General features: G+C 51.1%; 2 protein-coding genes across 3 annotated transcripts; both read left to right on the forward strand.

The window, feature by feature from the left end:
- Nucleotides 1–2,903: 2,903 nt before the first annotated feature.
- Nucleotides 2,904–6,219, forward strand: RPL35A (ribosomal protein L35a). Of its 2 annotated transcripts, none has more exons than XM_084291665.1 (5): nucleotides 2,904–2,967; nucleotides 3,277–3,319; nucleotides 4,282–4,434; nucleotides 5,335–5,479; nucleotides 6,161–6,219. In XM_084291665.1, exons 2-5 carry the CDS (start codon nucleotides 3,309–3,311, stop codon nucleotides 6,182–6,184), a joined length of 333 nt encoding a protein of 110 aa, XP_084147791.1. In that variant the 5' UTR covers nucleotides 2,904–2,967; nucleotides 3,277–3,308; the 3' UTR covers nucleotides 6,185–6,219. The 2 variants fall into 2 exon arrangements, with proteins under 2 accessions (XP_084147791.1, XP_084147792.1); XM_084291666.1 differs by having other exon boundaries at nucleotides 2,915–2,951.
- A 6,179-nt stretch (nucleotides 6,220–12,398) lies between these two features.
- On the forward strand, nucleotides 12,399–16,964 carry LOC311212514 (uncharacterized protein C2orf72 homolog; the record flags this gene model as incomplete). The annotated part of the gene is made up of 3 exons (XM_084291917.1): nucleotides 12,399–12,948; nucleotides 15,820–15,936; nucleotides 16,876–16,964. The coding sequence occupies 3 exons, from the start codon at nucleotides 12,399–12,401 to the stop codon at nucleotides 16,962–16,964; spliced, it is 756 nt and encodes a 251-aa protein (XP_084148043.1).
- Nucleotides 16,965–19,953: the final 2,989 nt, after the last annotated feature.

The following is a 19,953-nucleotide window of genomic DNA, read 5'->3' on the forward strand; positions in this document are numbered from 1 at the left end:
ACGAAGGTGCCTTTGTAAAAGGAAAAAAAAATCCACACCTCTTATAAAATCTCAGTTGGCAGACACTCCTGTTCTAATTACTCTTTATTATTACTGTGCAGCCTTATCATTTTTATGATCCCAAACTCCTCGGGAGGAATTGTTACCACCTCAAGACTTTGAAAGTCAAACCAGAACCAATATCCAGACTAAGTAAACTATCTTTAATGTTCTGTGTTCAATTTTGTTTGTTTTATTTTAATTGCTTTTCAAACGTGAAACAGATCTGCATCCCTTCTGCATTTACAATATTCCATCTGCAAGCAAGGCAGATGGAATATTGTGACAGTGCATTTAGAGCATGGTGGAAATTCACCATTAAACCAAGTGAGATTGGTCCTTTTAGAAAAATGCATAAGAAAACATGTGAATACAAAATAGAGGAATTATCCGAGGATTTTAATGAGTTTTGGTAAGCCATTAGACAATCCCTCTGCTCCTAAAACAGGTATTTCTGGTAGAGCACCTAGCACAGGGGGAGCCTGCGATGGCTGAGATCCCGCATGTCACCGCAATGGAAGCATCGACATCTACTAAAAACATGTTCGTTTGGCTGCTGTTCCTACGACTGGGTTTCTGCCATCTGTAAAACCCTTGCATAAACACACTCCAGGCCTGCAGAATATTACAGCCCAATCTGTAAGCAAACCATGGAAATGCATCAGACAATGCCTGTTAACCTGACTAACGGGATAAAACATGTCTGTAGTCTACTAAAAACCAAAAAGGTTTAGATGCAGACATGCCCTGGATCACTGGGAATCAGTGATTTTTCATAAGCAACTTTACAAGTGTTTAAAAAATAGGCATATTTGCTGTGAGAGTTCAGAAATTGTTACCATTTGTCTTTCTATCTCTTTGTTGTTTCTGTTGAAGAAAATATAGTAATTTACAACTACAGCATGAAATTAATTTCACTGGAGTGGAATATATGGTCACTTTTTAGTTGAGATCTATGAGATGTCTGTTAGTACCATAACAGTTAGAACAAAATAAAAGTGTAGATTTTATGTATTTGTTTCCAGCTAACAGGCACTAATAAAATGTTTGTTTTTTTTTTTAATTTCTCATAATTTTTTTCTTTTTAAGAAATCTATTATTTACATTTTGAGGTTAAATAACGTGCGAATAATCTACTTCATGTGGAGTCAGTCATAGTGCTAAAAATATGGGGAAAAAGCGTTGTTGTGAGAGAGCTTTCACCGGTGGTTATGACAGCATTCTTCAAAGTAGAAATAACGCTTGCAGCTCTCACAGGAAAAAAGTGACTTATCTGGAAGTAAAGAAGGATGGAATGCTTTTCCCCTATTGCATGAACAACTTCTGTCCAGCAGAGAGTTAACTCAAGCTGTTAATGTGTGTTAAGAAAACTTCACAGCAGGAATGTTTCTCTAAAACTTGCTGGTTTGCTCCTCCTACATTTCTCCTCTTATAGCCGTGCTAACAGCCACATACTCAGCAGATGCATGAGCCAAACCAGTAAGCCCTGCCTGGGCTTATGTTGACTTGGAAGTGGGAAGGAAACCACTGTCTGGGGCATTTAGAAATGCTACAAGCAGCGAGGTGCTCTCACCGGATTTTAGTATTAACGCAGTGCCCGCAGACCATCCTGATATTGACACTGACCTTAATCGCTGTGCTTTGCTGAACTCCTTCGCTAAGCTCTATTAATAAAAAGAGAGGTATGTGAGGGATTCAGCTTCCCCCAAGAGCTTAGGCTGACATTCTTTCTCTGCTGATCTAAAGGGAAAGAAAAACATATCAAGACATAATTTTTAAAACAACTGTATAAAAGGTCTGGCCTTGTTCCTCTGGGGATTGCAACTCCCTCTGCTGTGTGAGATTCGTGGAGGCACATTCCTCCCATCCTGCCTGACAAAATGAAATGGCTTCAAGGGCAGCATTTTTTTTTTTCAGCATTTCTTTTAGTTATTTAAGAATATACTAACAAATGCCAATGAGAAAATTCAAAGCTGAGAATGTCACATCTTTGTCAGCTCAGTTTTGCAGAAAAAGAGATTCTGAATCCCCACAGTGGCAGCAGCTGGGCTTTAAATCAGGAATATCTGAGCTTTTACCAAAGAACGTCTCTTAGGCAAGCAAAATAGTTGTGGCCTTACAGAACTGTCTACTGCTATAAACGTTAGGATAAACATTGCTCATTTGAAGCAAATTAGAAAAGAAACCTTGATTTTTTTTTTTAATAGTCTTGGTTTTGGCTAGGAGATGCACAGTCGGTTTCATGCTGACTGCAGAGAAACGCTTTCAGCTCCTGCTCTCTGAGACTGTGCTGATAAGAGCTGAGAGCTATCGGGAGCACTTCCCGGCTGTGACATCTCTGCAGCTGGGAACAGCAGAGTCCGGGCAGGCCACAGCAGGGCCCGTGCCCATTCTGCCACCAGAGGAGCACTCGGTGGGCGCTCCTTACTGGTACCTGAGCGAACTTTGCTTTATTCCTTCCTCAAAACAGAAGCTAACAGAAGAATTCAGAGAATTCACAATCCTCCATCCCTCCTCCACTCCGATCTGTACGAAAAAGCCCAGTTTATCGTTTATCCCTGCTTACACATACACAAACCCCGCTCCCCCCCCCCCGGCCCAGGCCCGGCGCTCACCGGGCCCCGCGGCCCCGTCTCCATGGCAACCGCCCGGCTCCGGGGGCCTTGCGGAGCTGCCCGCAGGAGTGCCTGAACAACGGGTATAGCGACTCCCCTCCGCTAACCCCCCCCATAAAATAAAGCGGACGCCAAACCGGACACACGGAGACCCGGGGCCGGTGTCCGCGCGTTGTTGGGGCCGCTTCTATTTATTTTTTTCACTCAGGCTTCATTGGGGCCGCCCGCCGGTGGGGGCCTTCGCGGCGCGTATCCCGGCAGGCAGCGCGCGGGGTTCTCCCTTTCGCCGCCATCTTGGTGCGCAGCCATAGGGGTGAGCGGGGCCGTGGTGGCACCGGGCCGGGGTTAGGGGGTGGCTGCCCCCGCCATCGGGCTGCCGGCGGGTGCGGGGCCCCCGGGGCGTTCCGTCTGGCGCCGTGCGGGACGAGGAGCGGGCGGGATGGCGCCGATGCGCGGCGGATGGTGCCGGGAGGCCGCCTGAGGCCTGGAGCGGCCGGTGCCGGGAGGCGGCCGAGGGACCCCCCCCGCACCCCCGCTGTGAGGCAGGGGCAGGCCCCGGGAGCGGAGGTGGCGGCCGGGCAGGGCCGGGGGAGGCTGACGGGGTGTGTGTGTGTCGTTCTAGGCCTGCCGGGACCAGGGCTGCAGGAGGACACCATGAGCGGGAGGTGAGTGAGCCCCCCCACGCTGCGTGGTGTTGGCAGATTCTGCTAAAAACGGGGCTTTTGCGAGTGTTTGGCTAAAGCTGCAGGCAGTGGGCTGTCCTTTGTACCTGCCCTGGTTTTCCAGGGCAGCTCCTCTAGCCGGTACACCTGAGTATCCTGGGTGTCTGTCAGACCGCCACAACTGGGTCTGCGTATTCTGAAATCCTTGCCTTGAACTGCTTGTAGCTGTTTGTTTTGTCCCACGCTTGTCAGTAGATTGTTGAGTGTTAATATTAGTTGGAGTAGTCTTGGTATTGATCTTAGTGCTTCATTGATTAATGGAGGTCCTGTAGCACTGATGTATTCTTCTATAGATACAGGGAGCATTGTGTTCACAGATAGTGGAGGGATTAAAATTGAATCTTAGGGTTTTGTTTTAATATTTATATGCAGTTTATTTTGTGTGGAAGATAGAACTGGGTATTTACTTTAATACCATTGTATTATGGTTGCTGTATACAGTTGTGGCACAGTCATGTTTTGTGGAACAAGCCATCCCATTGCTTTAAGCGTATAGCACAAACAAGTTTTTGTCACAGAGAATTGTTGAGTTTGTGTCAGTCGTCCAGCACACATGCCCTGAGTTGTAGGCCTCTATTTCTGCCTGTCCACGTAAACTGCAGTTTGAGGCTTCAAATGAATTGCTGCTGATATTTCCTGCTGCTGCAGCTCATGCTTAACTGCAGCACAAGAAACTCAATGTGAGTGGGTTTCTATGTAGACTATTGTCCCAGTTACTTAGCTTTTCTTAGCTTTTCTCTATTCCCTGAATAGAGAAAAGACTTGCAGTAATTGGTAGAACTGTTTTTTTTTTCTCAGCTAAGTTTCTATTGGTGTGGAAATAGTTTGTTCTGAATGAACACGTTGTTTGGCTTTATCTTTAATGTTTGGAACTGAGTTAATTTGTACATTTTTAACGTCTTCAGGTTGTGGTCCAAGGCCATTTTTGCTGGCTACAAACGTGGCCTCCGAAACCAGCGGGAGCACACCGCCCTTCTGAAAATTGAAGGTGTCTATGCTCGCCAGGAGACAGAGTTCTACTTGGGCAAGAGGTGTGCCTATGTGTACAAAGCAAAAAAGTAAGTCATTTTTACTGCTAAACTAAATCTGTCAGTTTCTATGCCAGGTTTTGCAAATGCTGGGGTGTGAGCAGTCTACTTAGGTATCTTTAGATAGAGCAAAAAGAGAAGGAGCTCAGCTTGCAAACAATGTCCATACAGTATTGTTTAGAGCAGTTTCCTTGTTTGTTCTTAAGTTTGAAGTCCTTTGTTGTTTTTTAATTAGTTGACCTATGTGTCCATCATTCAGATCATCAACTTAATGTATAATAATCAGTCACTGTTACAAAAGATGTATTAAAGGGCAAACGGGAAGAAAAGCAACCTTTGCTTGGGTCTGGCAAAAACTGAAGGCAGGTTGATAGAGCAAACAGAGGTGCGATGAACTTGTGTTGAACACTGTTATTGGGATATTTAATGGCAGAATATTTTGTGAAGGTTGGAGAAGTTTATCCTGGCTTTTGCATGTCCATGTCAGAGCACTTCTGCTGTGCTAGCATTGGTGGAGGTCTTCAGAGTGGTTGCTTATTGCCTTCCACTTATTTTTTTTTTTTTCTTTGAGCGTAATTGTTGAGATACAGGAGTTGAGAATTGTCTTGAATAAAACTTACCAGGCTGTTTGTGTGACCAGCATCATTTTGAAGATTACGTGGCTTTTCTTCTAAGGCAGTGGTAGCCAGTCCCAGTGCTTTAGGCTCATGCGTGTGGTGTTTCTAGCAAAATCTTAGAAAAAAAATGTTGTGTTTTCTTCAGAATAGAAATTGAGGAGTTCTCAGATCTTAATGTCGATGTTTTACCTATTAAGCTTTATGGGTTGTTAATACTTCTCTGGAGCTTGTGACAATCTACCAGCTGCAGCACTTACCCCATTTGGAAGGCACGGTGCAGTTTGTGTGCTCAGAACCTTTTCTGTTTCCTCAGCAACACCGCAACCCCTGGTGGCAAGCCCAACAGGACACGAGTGATCTGGGGGAAGGTAACCCGTGCCCATGGGAACAGCGGCATGGTTCGTGCCAAGTTCCGTTCCAACCTCCCTGCCAAGGCCATTGGACACAGAATCCGAGTGGTGAGTAGCTCTGGTTCAGCAACGAGACATTCATTGGCAGCTTTTGGGGTGCATTTTAATCCCCCTGACTGTGAGGGAAAGCCTGAACTCTGATTTTGTTCTGTTGCTGTTGTGTATTCCTTGCGAAGCTAGGAGAGGTTTATTGCTGGCTGCTTGTGCTGAGAGGATTCGTTGTGTTGTGAAGGGTTTTGTGTGCTTGTTCAGGCTGCCTCCAAAGGCTCTTAAAGTTCCTGGACTCTTCAGCTCCCTTGTAAAGATATTTTTATTTCTTTTCCTTGCATCTTGTGTACGTAATTTTTCTGCTTTTCTGCCACAGTTCCTACCTAACAGCAAGGGAACTGTGGCATCAGGTTTTTTCTCCTACCTCCCAAATGTTTTTAACCGAGGGACAATTATCTTCCTAGTGATTTTGCCCAAAGAATCATTAGAGGGGGATGTTGATTCTTCATTTGTCTTTCTCCTGTGGCTTAGAAAAAGCACAGTAGGAGCAGCATGGTTAAATTCTGAAACCAGACACATGAAGCCTCTTCCTCTCAGTGAGCAGGAGAGCTGACAGCTGTGGGGGAGCCTGTACCTCTTGTGTAAATGGGGGAGTTGCCTTTATAGCAGTTGAAGAGAAGCTTGTTTAAAATCAGTCCCATAACAAGGTATCTAATGTGATTCTTTTCTTGTGTTTTACAGATGCTGTACCCGTCTAGGATCTAAATTTTTATTGGAAATAAAATGCAGAGTCTGTTTCATTTTTGTACATTCCTATTTTTATCTTCTCCACCTACTTTGAGGGATTTTATTGTTCTTCAGTGGCATATCAGAGTGTACAGCACAGTGATGTAGTGGCTCCAAACTAGATTCTCAGATGGAGATTTGACCCATGCAAGGCACTTGTACAGCAGACTGCATTCTAAAGACAAATAACTGGCAGCCCTTACTGTGACCTGTCATTGCCTCCATCGTAGAACGACCGATTTTCAGGGCTGAGCAATAAATGTTTACAACCTCAGACTGTGCACGCAAGTTTTCTACAGAACGGAAGAAGTATTTCCTTGCCTCCCAGTTAGAGGGAAACCTCCTATACCTGCTGGTTTCCTTTCCAGCCTTACCACAAAGAGTACGTGGGATGGGAAGGATCTTTAAATCAGGATCCCCTGTTACTTTCATGATTTCTTTAACGTTTATTGATCAAAAAGGCAGTGAAAACAGATTGAAGGATACTTAAAAGTCCGAGTTTCTTGGTACGTCTCTCAAAAAAAATGGGTAATTTTAAGGGAGGTTTCAGGTAGCTGCATGGCTACTGCTGATGTCATAGTCTTCTTTTATTCCCCAAATGACCCGTCAGTACAGGAGGGTGGCAGCTGCTGAGGCAAGTGAGTCATTGCCCTAACCCTCACGCCAGTGTCTTCTTTTTTCCCACCTCACAAGTGAGCTTCCTTGGCCCTGCTGCTTTTATGTGGCGGGTCGGTGTTTCGTAAATAGCCTTCCCTTCTGAAGGAGGTATAGATAGAATACATTATTGGGTAAATTACTTTGTTTGTGAAATTCAAATTGTTTGAAGCTGGCTCCTGTCATCTGGTTTATAAATTATTTCTCTAGATATGCTTCAAGCACTAAAAACAATTTTGTCTTTGCTTTGAGGTTATGAGAACACGTGTGGCTTTTACGTGGATGGAGAGAAACTGGGCAGCTTAGGGGGTACTTGGGTCAAGCAGGGCTTTATTCTTAGAAATACCAAGTTGTAGGATTCAAAGAAGGGCAGGTGGAACATAAACTGAATTTCCAGGTTGGGGCTGTACCAGAGGTATGAGGAGAAAACTAACAGGCGAATCAGATTGTGACAGCGTGTGGGTCAGACTGGTGCCTGCTGGGTGTTTGGCTTCTGCTGAAGAGAAGGTAATTAATGAGTGCTGCCACTGAGTTAATCTTTGTGTCAGAACTCAAGTCCAGCATTCATCTGGCCCTGCCAAAACCAGTGTTTGGTTGTACGTAGCAGTTGCAGGTGATGGAGATGCCAATGTGACAGCCCCCACTGTGCTGCTGGATTTTGTCCAGGATCCATTTGGCACAGTTGATGTGCCAAACTACAGCAGATGGAGAGGGTGAAGGAGGAAGGAAAGGAGGAGATCTGGCCACATCTGATTTTTATGCTGTGGCAAGCCACCACTTTGAAGCAGTTCGTGCAGTGAGACCCTCGGGAAGGTGAGGAACCTCCCCTGTGTGCCAGCTGTGCTGGTGGCGATCCGTCCTGAGGAGCAGGGGAGGTCAGTGTGATGCTTTGTGACCAGGTTCCGATACAGGAGGGAGGATGAGCTGGGCTTCACAAGCAGTGTGATGTGGGAATTAAAATCATGTCCCAAGGAAGGACAGACATCGAAATCTGCAGCCTGCAGGGAAGGGCAAGGCAGGATCCTGAGGATGTCTGAGCTGCCTGCTGCCACAAGGGGACACTGCTCCCACAGCCTCATGCCATCCTCGCTCCAAAACCCTGATTTTGCTGCATCAAAGCTGAACAACCTCCCTCAGGAATCTCCTGCCAAAAATCACTGACTTTCTGCTTTGCATGAAATGAGATTGGAGCAAGTGATGTCCCCTGGAAGCCTGCTGGGCTGGTTCAGCTGCGAGCAGGGAGTGAGTCAGAGCAGGACTCACAGAGCTGCCTCTGGGCTTCAGACTGTCCCAGCACCGGCACAGTGAAAGAAACCCAGGTGTGAGAGCTCAGACTGTGCTTTTCCAGAAGAGCAAGGCCCAGTTGAATTACTGGGATGAGTGGTCTCGAATCGGTGTCACTGGAAGCAGTAGATAATTTTTGTCTTTAAAAACAATGGCCCATATAATAGCTCAACTCACATCCCATTCTTTCTGGGCACGACAAGGCACCATTGCTAGTTGTGCTTTTCTGTGTTAGGACTTTAAATGTTTACCTTTACCTTTACTCTACTCTACCTTTACCTTTACGGGATGCTGGTACTTTGCAGCCTCTTGGATGAGGTTTTGGTTCTGTGGAAAAAAAAAAACAACTTTAAAAGATAGGGAGGAAAATGACCTTGTCTGGTTGTTTGGATGTAATTGTAACGCACTTGACCTGATTTGTGTGTTGTGGAAGAGTCCTTCCGTGAGCAATCAGGCATCTTGAGATAAAGCCCCACCTTTTTTTAGTGTCCACTTGCTGTTTTGGTTCAAGCTAAAGCAGAAATTACCTCCCTCGAGTCAACACAAGATGCTTTATGTGTGCTGCAGGCGGTTTGTCACTGTAGGAAGTTTGGCTTCAAAAGACTCCTCATCAGCACGTTAGAGCATCCTTAAAGCACGTAACCATGATGGAATCCTGTGCCTCTACTATCTGCTGAAACATCCAAAAGCTGGCTAGCCACCCAATTTCAGGCACAATTTGTGTGTCACTTAAGCTTCTCCTGTCAGCACGTTCCTGCCATGTCCAGGCACTTTGTGTGGCGATGCGTGGCACTGCCAAGCGCTGCTCGTGGGACAGAAGCTGTGAAGCACCAGGCTGATAAATCTGTTGAGGTCTCTTCCCAAGGCAGAGAGACTGACCTGCTCTGCTCAGCTGGCATCACACACTGCGAGCATTGAGGATCGTCTGTCCTGTGGGCTCCTGGTGTTTGAGCATCTGATTGCCACCTCTGAAAGAAGATCTTCATCAAAATGGCATTCAAACCAAGCTTTGCCTCTTTCTGAAAGAAAACTTTGGTAGCCCTGCTCCTTACTGATCCAATGCATCGTGCCTACGTGCCAGGACAAAGTCCAAACGTGTGTTGGGGCAATCAGGTAGGGTGCCAGGAGGGAACCTTGCCAGCTGGCTACCTGTGGCCCCTTTCAGGGCTCAATGGAGTAAAAGCAGGCAGCTCCAAAACATCCCACTCTGCCCATTGGAACAACTCCAGCCTGGGGAGCTGATGGACCTGTCCTTCGTGGCTCAGGTCCTGTCATCAAACCCATGGCCACTAGGTTTCGAGGCTGGGAGCGCAGGGACAGTGGCATGGTGGTAATTTCTTCCTTGGCTCTGGCAGGGCCCAGGGATCACTTGACTCTAAGCAAAAACCAAAACAAACAAACAAACAAAAACAGGATTTTGTCTGTATCGGAAGAAACTGGTGATGGGAGAAGCTTCACCAAACAACTGATGGCAAAGTGGGGTTGGGAAATCTTTGGGCTGGAAACCTGCTTGGGGTACACGTAAATAGAAAGGAAAGATAAGAAGCCTTTTTCCTGTCCTCTCTCTGCTCTCTTTAAATGAGAGGTAAATCATGGTAAATGCATCTCCTAAGGGGCCTAATCCCACGGATCTTTGGTCTTGCCTAGACGTTGAGGCACTCCTAATATAAAGGGTATATCTATTTCTCTGGACAAAGCATCCTCTCTTCCCCTTTTGAAGTCCAAAATGAAGAGATGGTGTATTTGCCCTGAACAGGCATGGGCATATGTAAGAGGTGCACTTGCCCTGCCTCATTTAGGGCAAGCTGTAGAGATTTCCTACAAGCCTTTCTGTCAGATTGCTGTCTGAAGGCAAAGGGCAGAGTGTCGGGCCTTGTAAACACATCTGGCTTTCTGCTCGGCTGCCTGCCAGAGCTCTGAAGTCGCTTTGCTGGGGACTGCCAATAGTGCTGAGCTGACGGCTGCCTCTGACCCGTGTGAGCTCTATCTCTTTAAGTAACACAAGGGGAGATAAAGGTGTATTTGCTGTAAGATCTCGCCTCTGTTAATGAGTAAGGAAATGTAAACGCGGGTGACATTCACCTTTCCAACCAGCCCCCTCTGGCAATGGTAGATGTGTACCCAAAATTAACCATACAATTGCAGAGGCCACAAAGAACAGCTCCATCCGTTCCCAAATATTAGTTTTTGGGTGACTGTGCTGGCAGTTTAAACGTCAGGGCCACCGAGGAGAAATAGCCAGCAGTGCTTGTTCTGGGCTCAGTTGGGAAGATTCCTGCGTTTTTTCTTGTACCCTCCCCACAAGGAAAAACTTCATCAACCTGGGGAGTGATCTGCCGAAAGCCCCCTTCCCGAGGCACTTTGGGGTCTCTGTGCGAGCCACTGGCACAGCACTGGTTGAGAAGAGCCTTGCGAGACCGATGCTGTGGTGGTCTTTGTGCATCAGGTGGGGTGTCGCTGGCTCTGCCACGCTGCAGGCTGTGCCAGCAGTGTTTTGGCAGGCTGGCATGCAATTTTAATGTGCCGTGGGGCTGGTTTACAGGGAGCGTCCCACATCCTCAGAGCGAACAGGTCTGGGTTTCCCCTGGTCCAACTTGCCAAAGCAGGAGCCTTTCCTTGGCTTGGTGCTTGCAGGGAGGAGCTCTTCAGGTGTCTTGCTGTACAAAGCCCTTCCTGGAGACCTTCTGCTTGTGGCTGGTGTCTGGAGAACCCCTGGTATGAGCTCCATACCCAAAATTCTGTAAGAGGGGAAGGTGTGAGCAGAGAAACCCCAGGGCTTTGGGCTGCTGGGGACCTGCACCTTCCTGATGCCCCTGCTGCTGCTCCTGGCAGAGCTCCTGGTGCTGGCTGCACCCAGGGCTCTTCTCCCCCAGATAAAATGAAGGGCCACGAGCAGGATTCTGACCAGATGAGAGGAGATCCTCGTAAATGCAAAACCTGGGCAATGTTAAAGCCAGACCTGGGTGTTGAACCGTGTCCGACTGTAGCCCTGGCACGCTGACATCTGCTCTCAGGATCCCCATGCTGGCGTGGGAGTGTAGCCTCTTGCAACAACAGACCCTGATCTTTGGCAGAGGAGCCTAATCCCCCTGGTTTATCTCCCCCAACCTGGTTATCAGCACTAGTCAATGAGTAAGTTACTTTTACTAAGAGCTAGGGCAGAAAGTCTCTCTGAAACCCTTGCCCAGGCTGTCCAGCCCCATGGTGCTGGTGTGGGGCAGAGTTTCCTAAACCTTTTGTAGCTGGAGCACGCTTTTTCCTGGCTTAAAACTGGTGGCACAGAGCAACATCCCTGAGCTGCCCCACCTCGGCTGTGCCTGAGGAGCTGCTGGTGGCCAAGGGGACAGGCAGGGAGCGGGCAAGGTGGCTTTCTGGGAAGCACAGACCCCAGGTGGCTGGGTGGTGCATGAATTTCTGCTCTGCTTCCATCCTCGATGCTCTGGGGCCTCCATGTCCCACAGAGGTGCTCTGCAAGGGCAGCTGCCTGCTGCTGGCACCTCCGAGCCCTTCCTTCCCCATTAAATGGGGAGCTATTAAATATTTTTGGGAGTCTGAGACCTGCTTCTGATGTGGAATAGGGAAAGCGTTCACCATGTGTGCTGCAGGTCGGAGCTTCCTGGTTCACCTACAGGCGTGCCAACTCGTGGCCTCTTCCCTGTGCTGGGGCTGTTAAACATGTGCCAGCACTGAAACCCTAATTACAGCCCCACACTTACGCCCGCAAGCATCCCGTGCTCCCATGGGACGTGTCCCAGGGCCGGTGGGACACAGGGGCTGTGTTTTGTGCTGGGGGGGATGCAGTGCTTGCAGACGGGGAGCAAAAGGGGAATGCGTGGGAAGGGACCCCGAGGTGCAGCATGTGGGGTGGGGTCGCAGCTCGGCTTTGGGGTGTTTCTGGGGCTCTGTGCTCGTGCATGAATTGGCGAACCTGCGAGCTGTGGGATGGGTATGGGTATGGGGTGCTGACCATTCCCCACGGCGTGGTGTTATCGGGGTTATAGCACAGCCAGCTGTGGGCTACAGCCCAAGGTGCCCACGGAGGCCACCCCACCGCCGCCCCGGGGGGCGCATTACACGCGTGGGGCGTGCAGTCACCCCCTCATCTATCAGGGTCGCTATGGGGCCAGCCCCTTGCGGAGCTGCGGGGCCGGGAGGCGGGCCGGGGGGGGGGCGGTGCATTGCTGCGGGCCGGGCTCCACGGAGGTTGGGGAGGTTGGGGAGGAGGCTGCGGAGGCTGGGGAAGAGGCTGCAGAGGATGGAGGCTGCGGAGGAGCTGCGGGAGCTGCGGGCGCTGGTGGAGCGGGCGGGCGGGCGGCGGGCGGTGCTGCTGGTGGCCGAGGTGGCCGAGGGAGCCCCGGTGGCTTCCACCTTGGCTTCGTTCGCCCGAGATTTGCTGGGAGACGAAGCTCCTCCGCTACCGGCACCGACCCCGGGCTGCCCGTCCCGTTCCCGGTGCCGGTCCCGGGGTGAAGGAGGGCGGCGGGCGCTGTCGGCGGGGCTGCTGCTGGTGCTGTGCCGAGGAGGGGCGGCGAGGGGCCGAGGGAACCGAGCACGGCTGCGGGAGGTGGTGCGGGACGTGCGGGGTCGCCTCCCCTCGAGGTCGCCGCCCGCCGCCGTCGTCGGTGTCCTCCTGCCCGGGGGGGACGGGGAGGATGCGGCGGTGCTGGACGCCACCCTCCGCCGCCACTTCCCGGCCCCGGGAACCGTGCAGGGGGCTCGTTACAGCCCCGGGAGCCCCGCAGCTCTCCGAGAGTGCCGTGCCGCAGCCTGCCGAGCTCTGCGAGCAGCCCTGCAGCACCCCGCAGGTACCGGGGGTACCGGGCACAGGGTGGGCATCCCGCCCGGGTGGGTCAGGGTGCCGCGTGGTGCTTCCCATCGGGGTCTGTTCCACCCCTAAGGGATGCCATCCCAAGGAGAAGTGCTGCTTCTCAATGGGATTTGGTCTGCTGCAATGGGATTTGCTCCGGTGGCCGGTGGGATCAGGCCCTCCTCGGTTGGACCTGGCTCTCCGCCACAGGAGCTGCGGCGTTGCGGGGAGATCTGCCCCTCTCCGGGGAGATCTGGCTGTTCCCAAAGGGATCGGCTTCATGCTGGTGGGGTCTGAGCCTTTCCGAAGGGATCTGCCCCTTCCCGGTGGGGATCCCAGCCCTGGCAGTTTGGGAAGCACTGAAGGCAGCACTTGGGTGGCAGGGATGTGGCAGGTGGCGGCTGTGACACGGTGGCACACCGTGCTTACATCCAGGGGATGGGGGCTTGGGGTGCTGCCCGTGTCTCAGGTCCTGCAGGAGGAAAGTGCTGGTGTCGGCTTCACGGAATGAGATAGAACAAGAAAGTGTTTGGGTGTAAAACCACACGCTGTTGGTGGCCACTGTGAGCACCGTGAGGCTGGCAGGATGAAAGCTGGGTGTCACCGGGACCTTGAGGCAAGAGGCGAGGCGTGGTTGTGCGCAGGCACAGGGCGCTGGGCAGCTGGGCAGGCTCTGCCCCATGGCAGCCACATAAAAAAAAATACAGGCTCACGTTAATCTTAGACACTGCTTGTCTTGGGCTGTTCCCCTTTCTTCTTCCTTCTTTTCATTTTTCCCACTTTTCTCTTGCTCCACTTCATGTCCTGGTGCTCCGGCGTTCTGCTCTTTCTGGGCCCTGCCCCTGAGGGGTCCCACTGCATCCCCCTGCGACCTGCTGCATCCCCCTGGAGGGTGTGGGGCTGTCTTCTGCCAACCCTTTGTGCTGAGTCAGGCTTGTTCCCCTTTCCATCTTCTCTCCTCCTGCCGGCTTTCTCTTTCCTCACATTGTTCCCACTGCAAGAATTCCTTCTGGTGATCTCCCAGATGCCAGTGCTCCCTCCAGTTCTGCTCTGGTGGGACAGCAGCTGCAGAGGCAGAAAACCATCCCTGCCTGTCACCTTTTTTCACCTTTGCACTGCTGGCATTTGCCTCAGAGCTCACATCTTTGTGAGTAGCTGTGGATTCATGCTCCGTGTAGCATGTGTGGGGTTGGAGAGCAGTGGAGAAAGAGGAGCAGAAAGCCTGAGCAGGCGCTGCCAGCAGCCTGTTTGTGTGTGCTTTGTACATGTTGTGGGTAGGAGGACTCAGCTTTAATTCACCTCTGACAGTGCTCTTAGTCATGTAAGTGTCCCATGGCCTGCATGTGTGATGAGGATGCTCCTCAGCTGCAGGGTCGGCTTCAGTTCATGCCCCTGTGAGCCCTACGTACTGAAATCTCCATGTGGCTCCTGCTGTGCCACTCCGGAGAGTTGGGGATGTGGCAGTGCCAGCCACATGGAGGAGAATTTGCTTCAGTGTGGCCTGGGCTCCTTCACCCTGTGGCCTTCCCCAAGGAGAATGATATGTTTAGTGTAGTGTGAGGGAGGAATGTGTGAAACATGGGCCTGGGGGTGTGGAGCGCCCTGCAAAGCAGGTTCTAGGGGTGCCACGGAAAGATGTCATCAGTGGGGGCTGAGCTCGTCACAGTTCCCTTCTCAGCTTTGAATTTTCCCTTCTCAGTTTTGAAAGGGGCTTGTGCTAAGCTGACAAAAGTTGCTCTTGCATCAGAATAAGCATACTGGGAGGAACGCAGAGCATCTACGTTTGTTGCCAGTGGTGTAACTTGTAAGGCTGTGTCCGTGTGCTTGTGCCCTTTTTATTTCAGACCAGCCTCAGTGCCCCTTCCTCACCCAGCACATCACTGCCCTGCCCAGGAAAGCCACCCTGTAGCTGAGCCCCTTGCTGGGAAGGTCCCAGGCTCTTCTCATTGTATGGTGGAGCTGGGATGGGAGCAACAACGGGGCTCACGTGCCTCGGGTCTCAGCAGAAACGAGCCAGGTGCCCCGGAGTGTGCAGAGCCCCCAAGGTCTGTGAGGAGGGGATGTGTTTGTGGCTGCAGGTTTTGGTTTGTGGACGGCTAGGGCTAGGAAACAGCGGCTAATGTAAAGCTTTTGGTGTTGCAATGGTGTGATAAGACGAAGGACGCTGAAACGGTTTATCATTTGTCACCGGGAGATAAGATCTGATTAGGAGGTGAAAGGCTGTGAGGCATTTCAATGGGGATGCTGAGCTGCTGCTCTTGGAGACCGTGCAAAATTGTTGTAGTGTTTGCAAGCCTTCATGTTATAGTGAAACACTCCAGCAGCTTGTGAGCTGTGACCTTCATTGTCCTCCAGAATAAATGCTGTATGTGGATGGAGGCCACATGCTCTCTGCACCTTGCAAGTGTTACAGCTTTAGTTTTTTGGTGTCCTGCAGGCCCCTGCTCCCTGTAAGGTTGCTGAATAAAGGGGGGAGCAGTCAGTAGGTTGAGATGGCAGAAGCTGTGTGGTAATATAAAAAAAAACTTCCTCCTGAAGGAGTGCTTTAGGTGTTTTAGTCCTCAGGACCACCACGTGAGCTGGCTGAGCCCCTGCTAGGTTTCTCTTCCTGGGCCACCAGTGCCTGCCCCATCCAAAACAGCGTCTGCTGGGGGAAACGAGCCCTCAGGGTGGGTTCTGGCAGCCCTGTGGCACAGTGGGGACAAATTTCCAGGCGCTGGAAGCCTGGGATGAGGATTTCCAGGAGCTACCCTGTGCTTTTTGGCAAGGAGGGCCCTGGTTTTGCTGCTGGAGGGGGTGAGTTGGGAGGTGGGGGGAGCACAGCGCTGACCCAGCACTGTCCTGAACTGGTCTTCTCTGGTTTGTCCAGAAGAGGAGAAGGAGAGGGAGAGGTGGAGGCTGCCTGCCTTCCTGCCGTGCACTTCTTGGAGCCGGAGGAGCCGGAGAAAAGGCCACGTATCGAAAGATGCAAACAACGTTCATGAAGGTATGCCCAGCTCCCACAAAGGCCTTGTACTCCTGCTGTGACTACTGGAGGTTCCTCACTGACTCCCTGGTGATCCTCATGCCCACACCCCTTGCTGGTGGCCTCCTGAGGCCATTTCCAGTTCCAGACATCTCTTCCCTGGCTCAGGTTTGGCCAGAACCTAAAGATACCTGGCAGCTGTGTCTTCGGGCCTTTCACTTGTCTAAATAACGCCACGCTGGGTGCCCAGCTATGTCCCTGCACTGCTGGGCTCAGCTGCGTTTTGCAGGAGATCCTGGCGACATGACTGCTCTGCATCCACACAGTGAATTGGAAGCATCACCCCAATCTTACGTGATGTTTTCTGCAAATACTGCTGAGAGCAGTGCTCCCAAACCACTTGGTTTTGGGGCTGGCGGGGATGAGCAAGAGGGCAGCCAGCCCTGGGCTCACTGAGTCAAAGGAAATTGTCCAGGCGTGGTGCAGAGATCCATGCTGCTGCATGGAGTGTGTGAGCAAGGGGGTCCTCTGTAAAAAACACAAGGGTCTGAGAAAACAACTAAAATGGCCAATTTGTGCAGCTCTGAGCCAGCTCCTCTAGGGGAAGACAGCGGCTCAGAAAATTGATGTGCCTGGTCTTGCAGTCGATGCCAGGCAGGCGAAGCCTGATACCTGCACAGAGCACTTTGAGGTTGCTGAGTCTGCAGGAGTCCGTGGGGCTGTCTGCAGGGATGCTGCTCCTTTGCTCATGGGTCACCTCTGCTTGGTGAAGTGATGCTGAGTTTGCAAAACAAAATGAGAATCCATTATGAATAAAACAAACAACAGCTGTGCTTAGGTTGTGAGAATACAGCAATTGCTTCGTGCCTATGCTTTATTTCCGTGTTGGTTTAAGTTGCAGCTTGCACAAGGAAGGGTTTCCCACCCAGCTCTCCCTTGACCTCTCTTTGCTCTTTGCAGGTGACCAGCAGGACCCCCAGGAAGTGGCTCTGACCAGCCTGTCTCCTAATGGAAACTACGAAGAAGCTGCTGGAGGCGCGGGCACCTAGAGCTGCGGGGCATCCGGCGCGATCCCTGTCCCGGTCCTGCCTAGCTGGCGTGGAGCAGCGGGAGGAGGAGCTGCTGTGTGCCTGCTCAGCCTCTCCTTGCAGAGCCCACCACTCCCAGGAGATGCTGGAATTCGCCAGGGTCTTCCACGGCTGCCAACAGCCTCTGAAGTCCATGCCAGAGCCACCCCGTGCCCTGCGCCCTGCTGCCTTGGGGTGCCTGCTGCTGGTGGACACTGGGCTTTGGAGAAGCCCTTTGGGAATGGACCCTGGGCGAGGTGACGTGGGGACTTTGGGTATCAATCTGCATGAAGAAAGGGGAATGCTTGCTAATTTAGAGCAGGGCTGGCCTCCCAGGCAAACGGAGCCGGCTGCCTTGTTTTCATGCTTTATCACTGTTTTGAAGTTCCTGCCCTCTCTCTGATCAAGAAAAAAAAAAAAAGGAAAAGACAACACAGTGGCATGGAGACTGCAGTGGGACTAAATATGAGGTCTTGGCCAGCTGAAAATGCTTAGGTGTAGATAAGCCATGTGAAGAAATGTTTAAGCAGTTCCAAAAGGCTACCCGTAGCCTGTGGTGCAACAAAATTGCAAGTCCTTGGTTTACGGGGAATGTATAATGGTGAAATACCTGTTTCATGCTTATTTTAATGCCACAGAAAACGGGTCTTGGTTTGCTTTCGGCACAAGCTGCTGGGCTCTGTTTGCTCCTGGCTGTCCCTTTGGATTTCACCCTGCTCAGGCCAGAAGCTTCAGCCCCTCACATCCTGCCTCCCTGTTCCCTGCTCGATGGCGGCAGTGTGTCCTCCCTGGATGTCCATCTGTCTTCTTTCTCACTTCTTTTTCCCCGTGGCAGCAGAGCACCTGCAGTACTGCTGGCTCCAGCCAGCACTCCCCTCCAGCAGTGTGCCTTGGGATTTTCTCTAGCTCTTCCCCAAAGCAGGGGCTGGGTTTGTTACCCGACTCATGACCGTCTGCAGTCTTTCCGTGCCTCAGTCTCCCCACCAGCAGGATGGGGATGGTGACGCCTTGCCTACCTCACCAGGGTGACGACGGTAACGCTGGGGTTAGAGTCGTTGCCCTTTGTGATGGTGCTGCTCTGCCCTTTGGGCTGGGAGTGGAAAATCTTTGTTTTCTTGCAGTATTTGGCCTTTGCCACCCGGAATGTACCAATGAAGAAGCGACCCACTACAGATCTGCGGTTAAACCTCAGTGTTACAAATCCAATGGATTTATTTGCTGGTAATTTATAGGTAAATCATTGCACATTTTGCACTGAAATTTCCATTGAAACTGATGAAGTGCGAGTGATTTAGAGAGGTGTGAGTGGGAATGTATCTGACCCCAAGTATTTCTTTTCCTTTGGCTGAGGAGTGAAGCAACTTTTTATTTTTTTTTTCCTGCATTAAGTGGGTACATGATGGTGCTGCATTAAATTTTACAGGTTTAATTGATTTCATAATTTAAGGGCTCTGTTATTCTAAGTGTTTGCTGTAATGAATAAAGACGTTTCATTTCTGAATTACAAAGTGCTCGTTTCCTATAGTATTGTCTTTAAAATCATGTTATACACGGATTCAATGACGTTTCTCTACATTTAAATAAAACGAGTGTTAGGAGGGAATGGAAGTGACCCCAGTGTATGGCACCCAGACCAGCTGAGGCGGGTTGCTTGCTTGTTTGTAGTGGGGAAGGTTGGAGGCAAGGAACAGCAGCTGCCTACGAGGAGCAGAGCTGGCCCTCTCCTGCACCATGGGTTGAGCTCTGGTACTGCTCCTTAATAACTTTCACCACAGCCATAGGTTTCTGAGAGGAATTCAAGCCCAGCAGAAAATATTTTTTCCTATTTGGCAGAAAACCAACGCTGCCCATTTGGACACCGCTGCCGAGGTGGATTTCTGTAGGACAGCCCCAGCAGCCTGACCTGCCCACACAGGGTCCTGGGCTGGGGCTCAGGAGGGGTGTGGGAAATAGGGCTGCTGGGGGAGGGATGGGGAAGGGGATTTGGGTAATTATTGGGGAAGGGTGGGGGGAATGATTGGGTTAATTATTGGGGATAGGGATTTGGCTAATTTTTGGGGAAGGATTGGGGAAAATATTGGGGAAGGGGATTCGGAAATTATTGGGGAAGGATTTGGGAAGGGGACTGAGGGAAGGATGGGTGGGAAGAGGACTGCAGGAAGGATTGGGGGAAGGGTATTTGGGTAATTATTGGGGAAGGATGGGGGGAAGGACTGCGGTAATTATTGGGGATGGGGATTTGGGGAATTATTGGGGAAGGATTGGGGGAAGAAGACTGGGGGAAGGATGGAGGGGAAGGATTGGGGGAATTATTAGGGAAGGACTAGGGAAGGGGACTGAGGAAAGGATGGGTGGGAAGAGGATTGGAGGAAGGATTTGGGGAAGGGGATTTGGGTAATTTTGGGGGAAAGACGGCGGGAAGTATTGGGTGAATTATGGGGGAAGGGGATTCGGGAATTATTGGGGAAGGATTGGGGAAGGGGACTGAGGGAAGGATGGGTGGAAAGAGATTGGGAGAAGGATGGGAGGGAAGAATTGGGAGAAGGGGGTTTGGGGAATTACTGGGGAAGGATTGGGGGAGGGAGATGGAAAGGACTGGGGGAATTATTGGGGGAATTATCGGGGAAAGACTGGGGGGAGGACTTGGGAAAGGATTAGGAAAGGGGATTTGGGGAATTATTGGGAAAGAACTGGAAAAAGGGATCGGGGAAGGATGGGGGGGATCATTGGAAAGGGGATTTGGGGAATTTTGGGGGAATTATAGAGGAATTATCGGGGAATGGCTGGGTAAGGGCGGGGCAAGGCTGAGGTGAGGGCAGGGGCAGGACCCCCCCCCCCCATGAGGCGCGAGGCCCCCGGGCGCCGCCATGAGCGGGCAGGGCTGCCCTCCCCGCGCCTGCCCGCCCCCCTTTCCCATCAGGCGCTCTACGCGGCCACCCCCTCCCGACAACCACAGGGGCCCTGCCGGAAG

This window comes from Netta rufina, assembly GCF_964035555.1.
Source record: "Netta rufina genome assembly, chromosome: 9".
Lineage (NCBI taxonomy): Eukaryota > Metazoa > Chordata > Aves > Anseriformes > Anatidae > Netta > Netta rufina.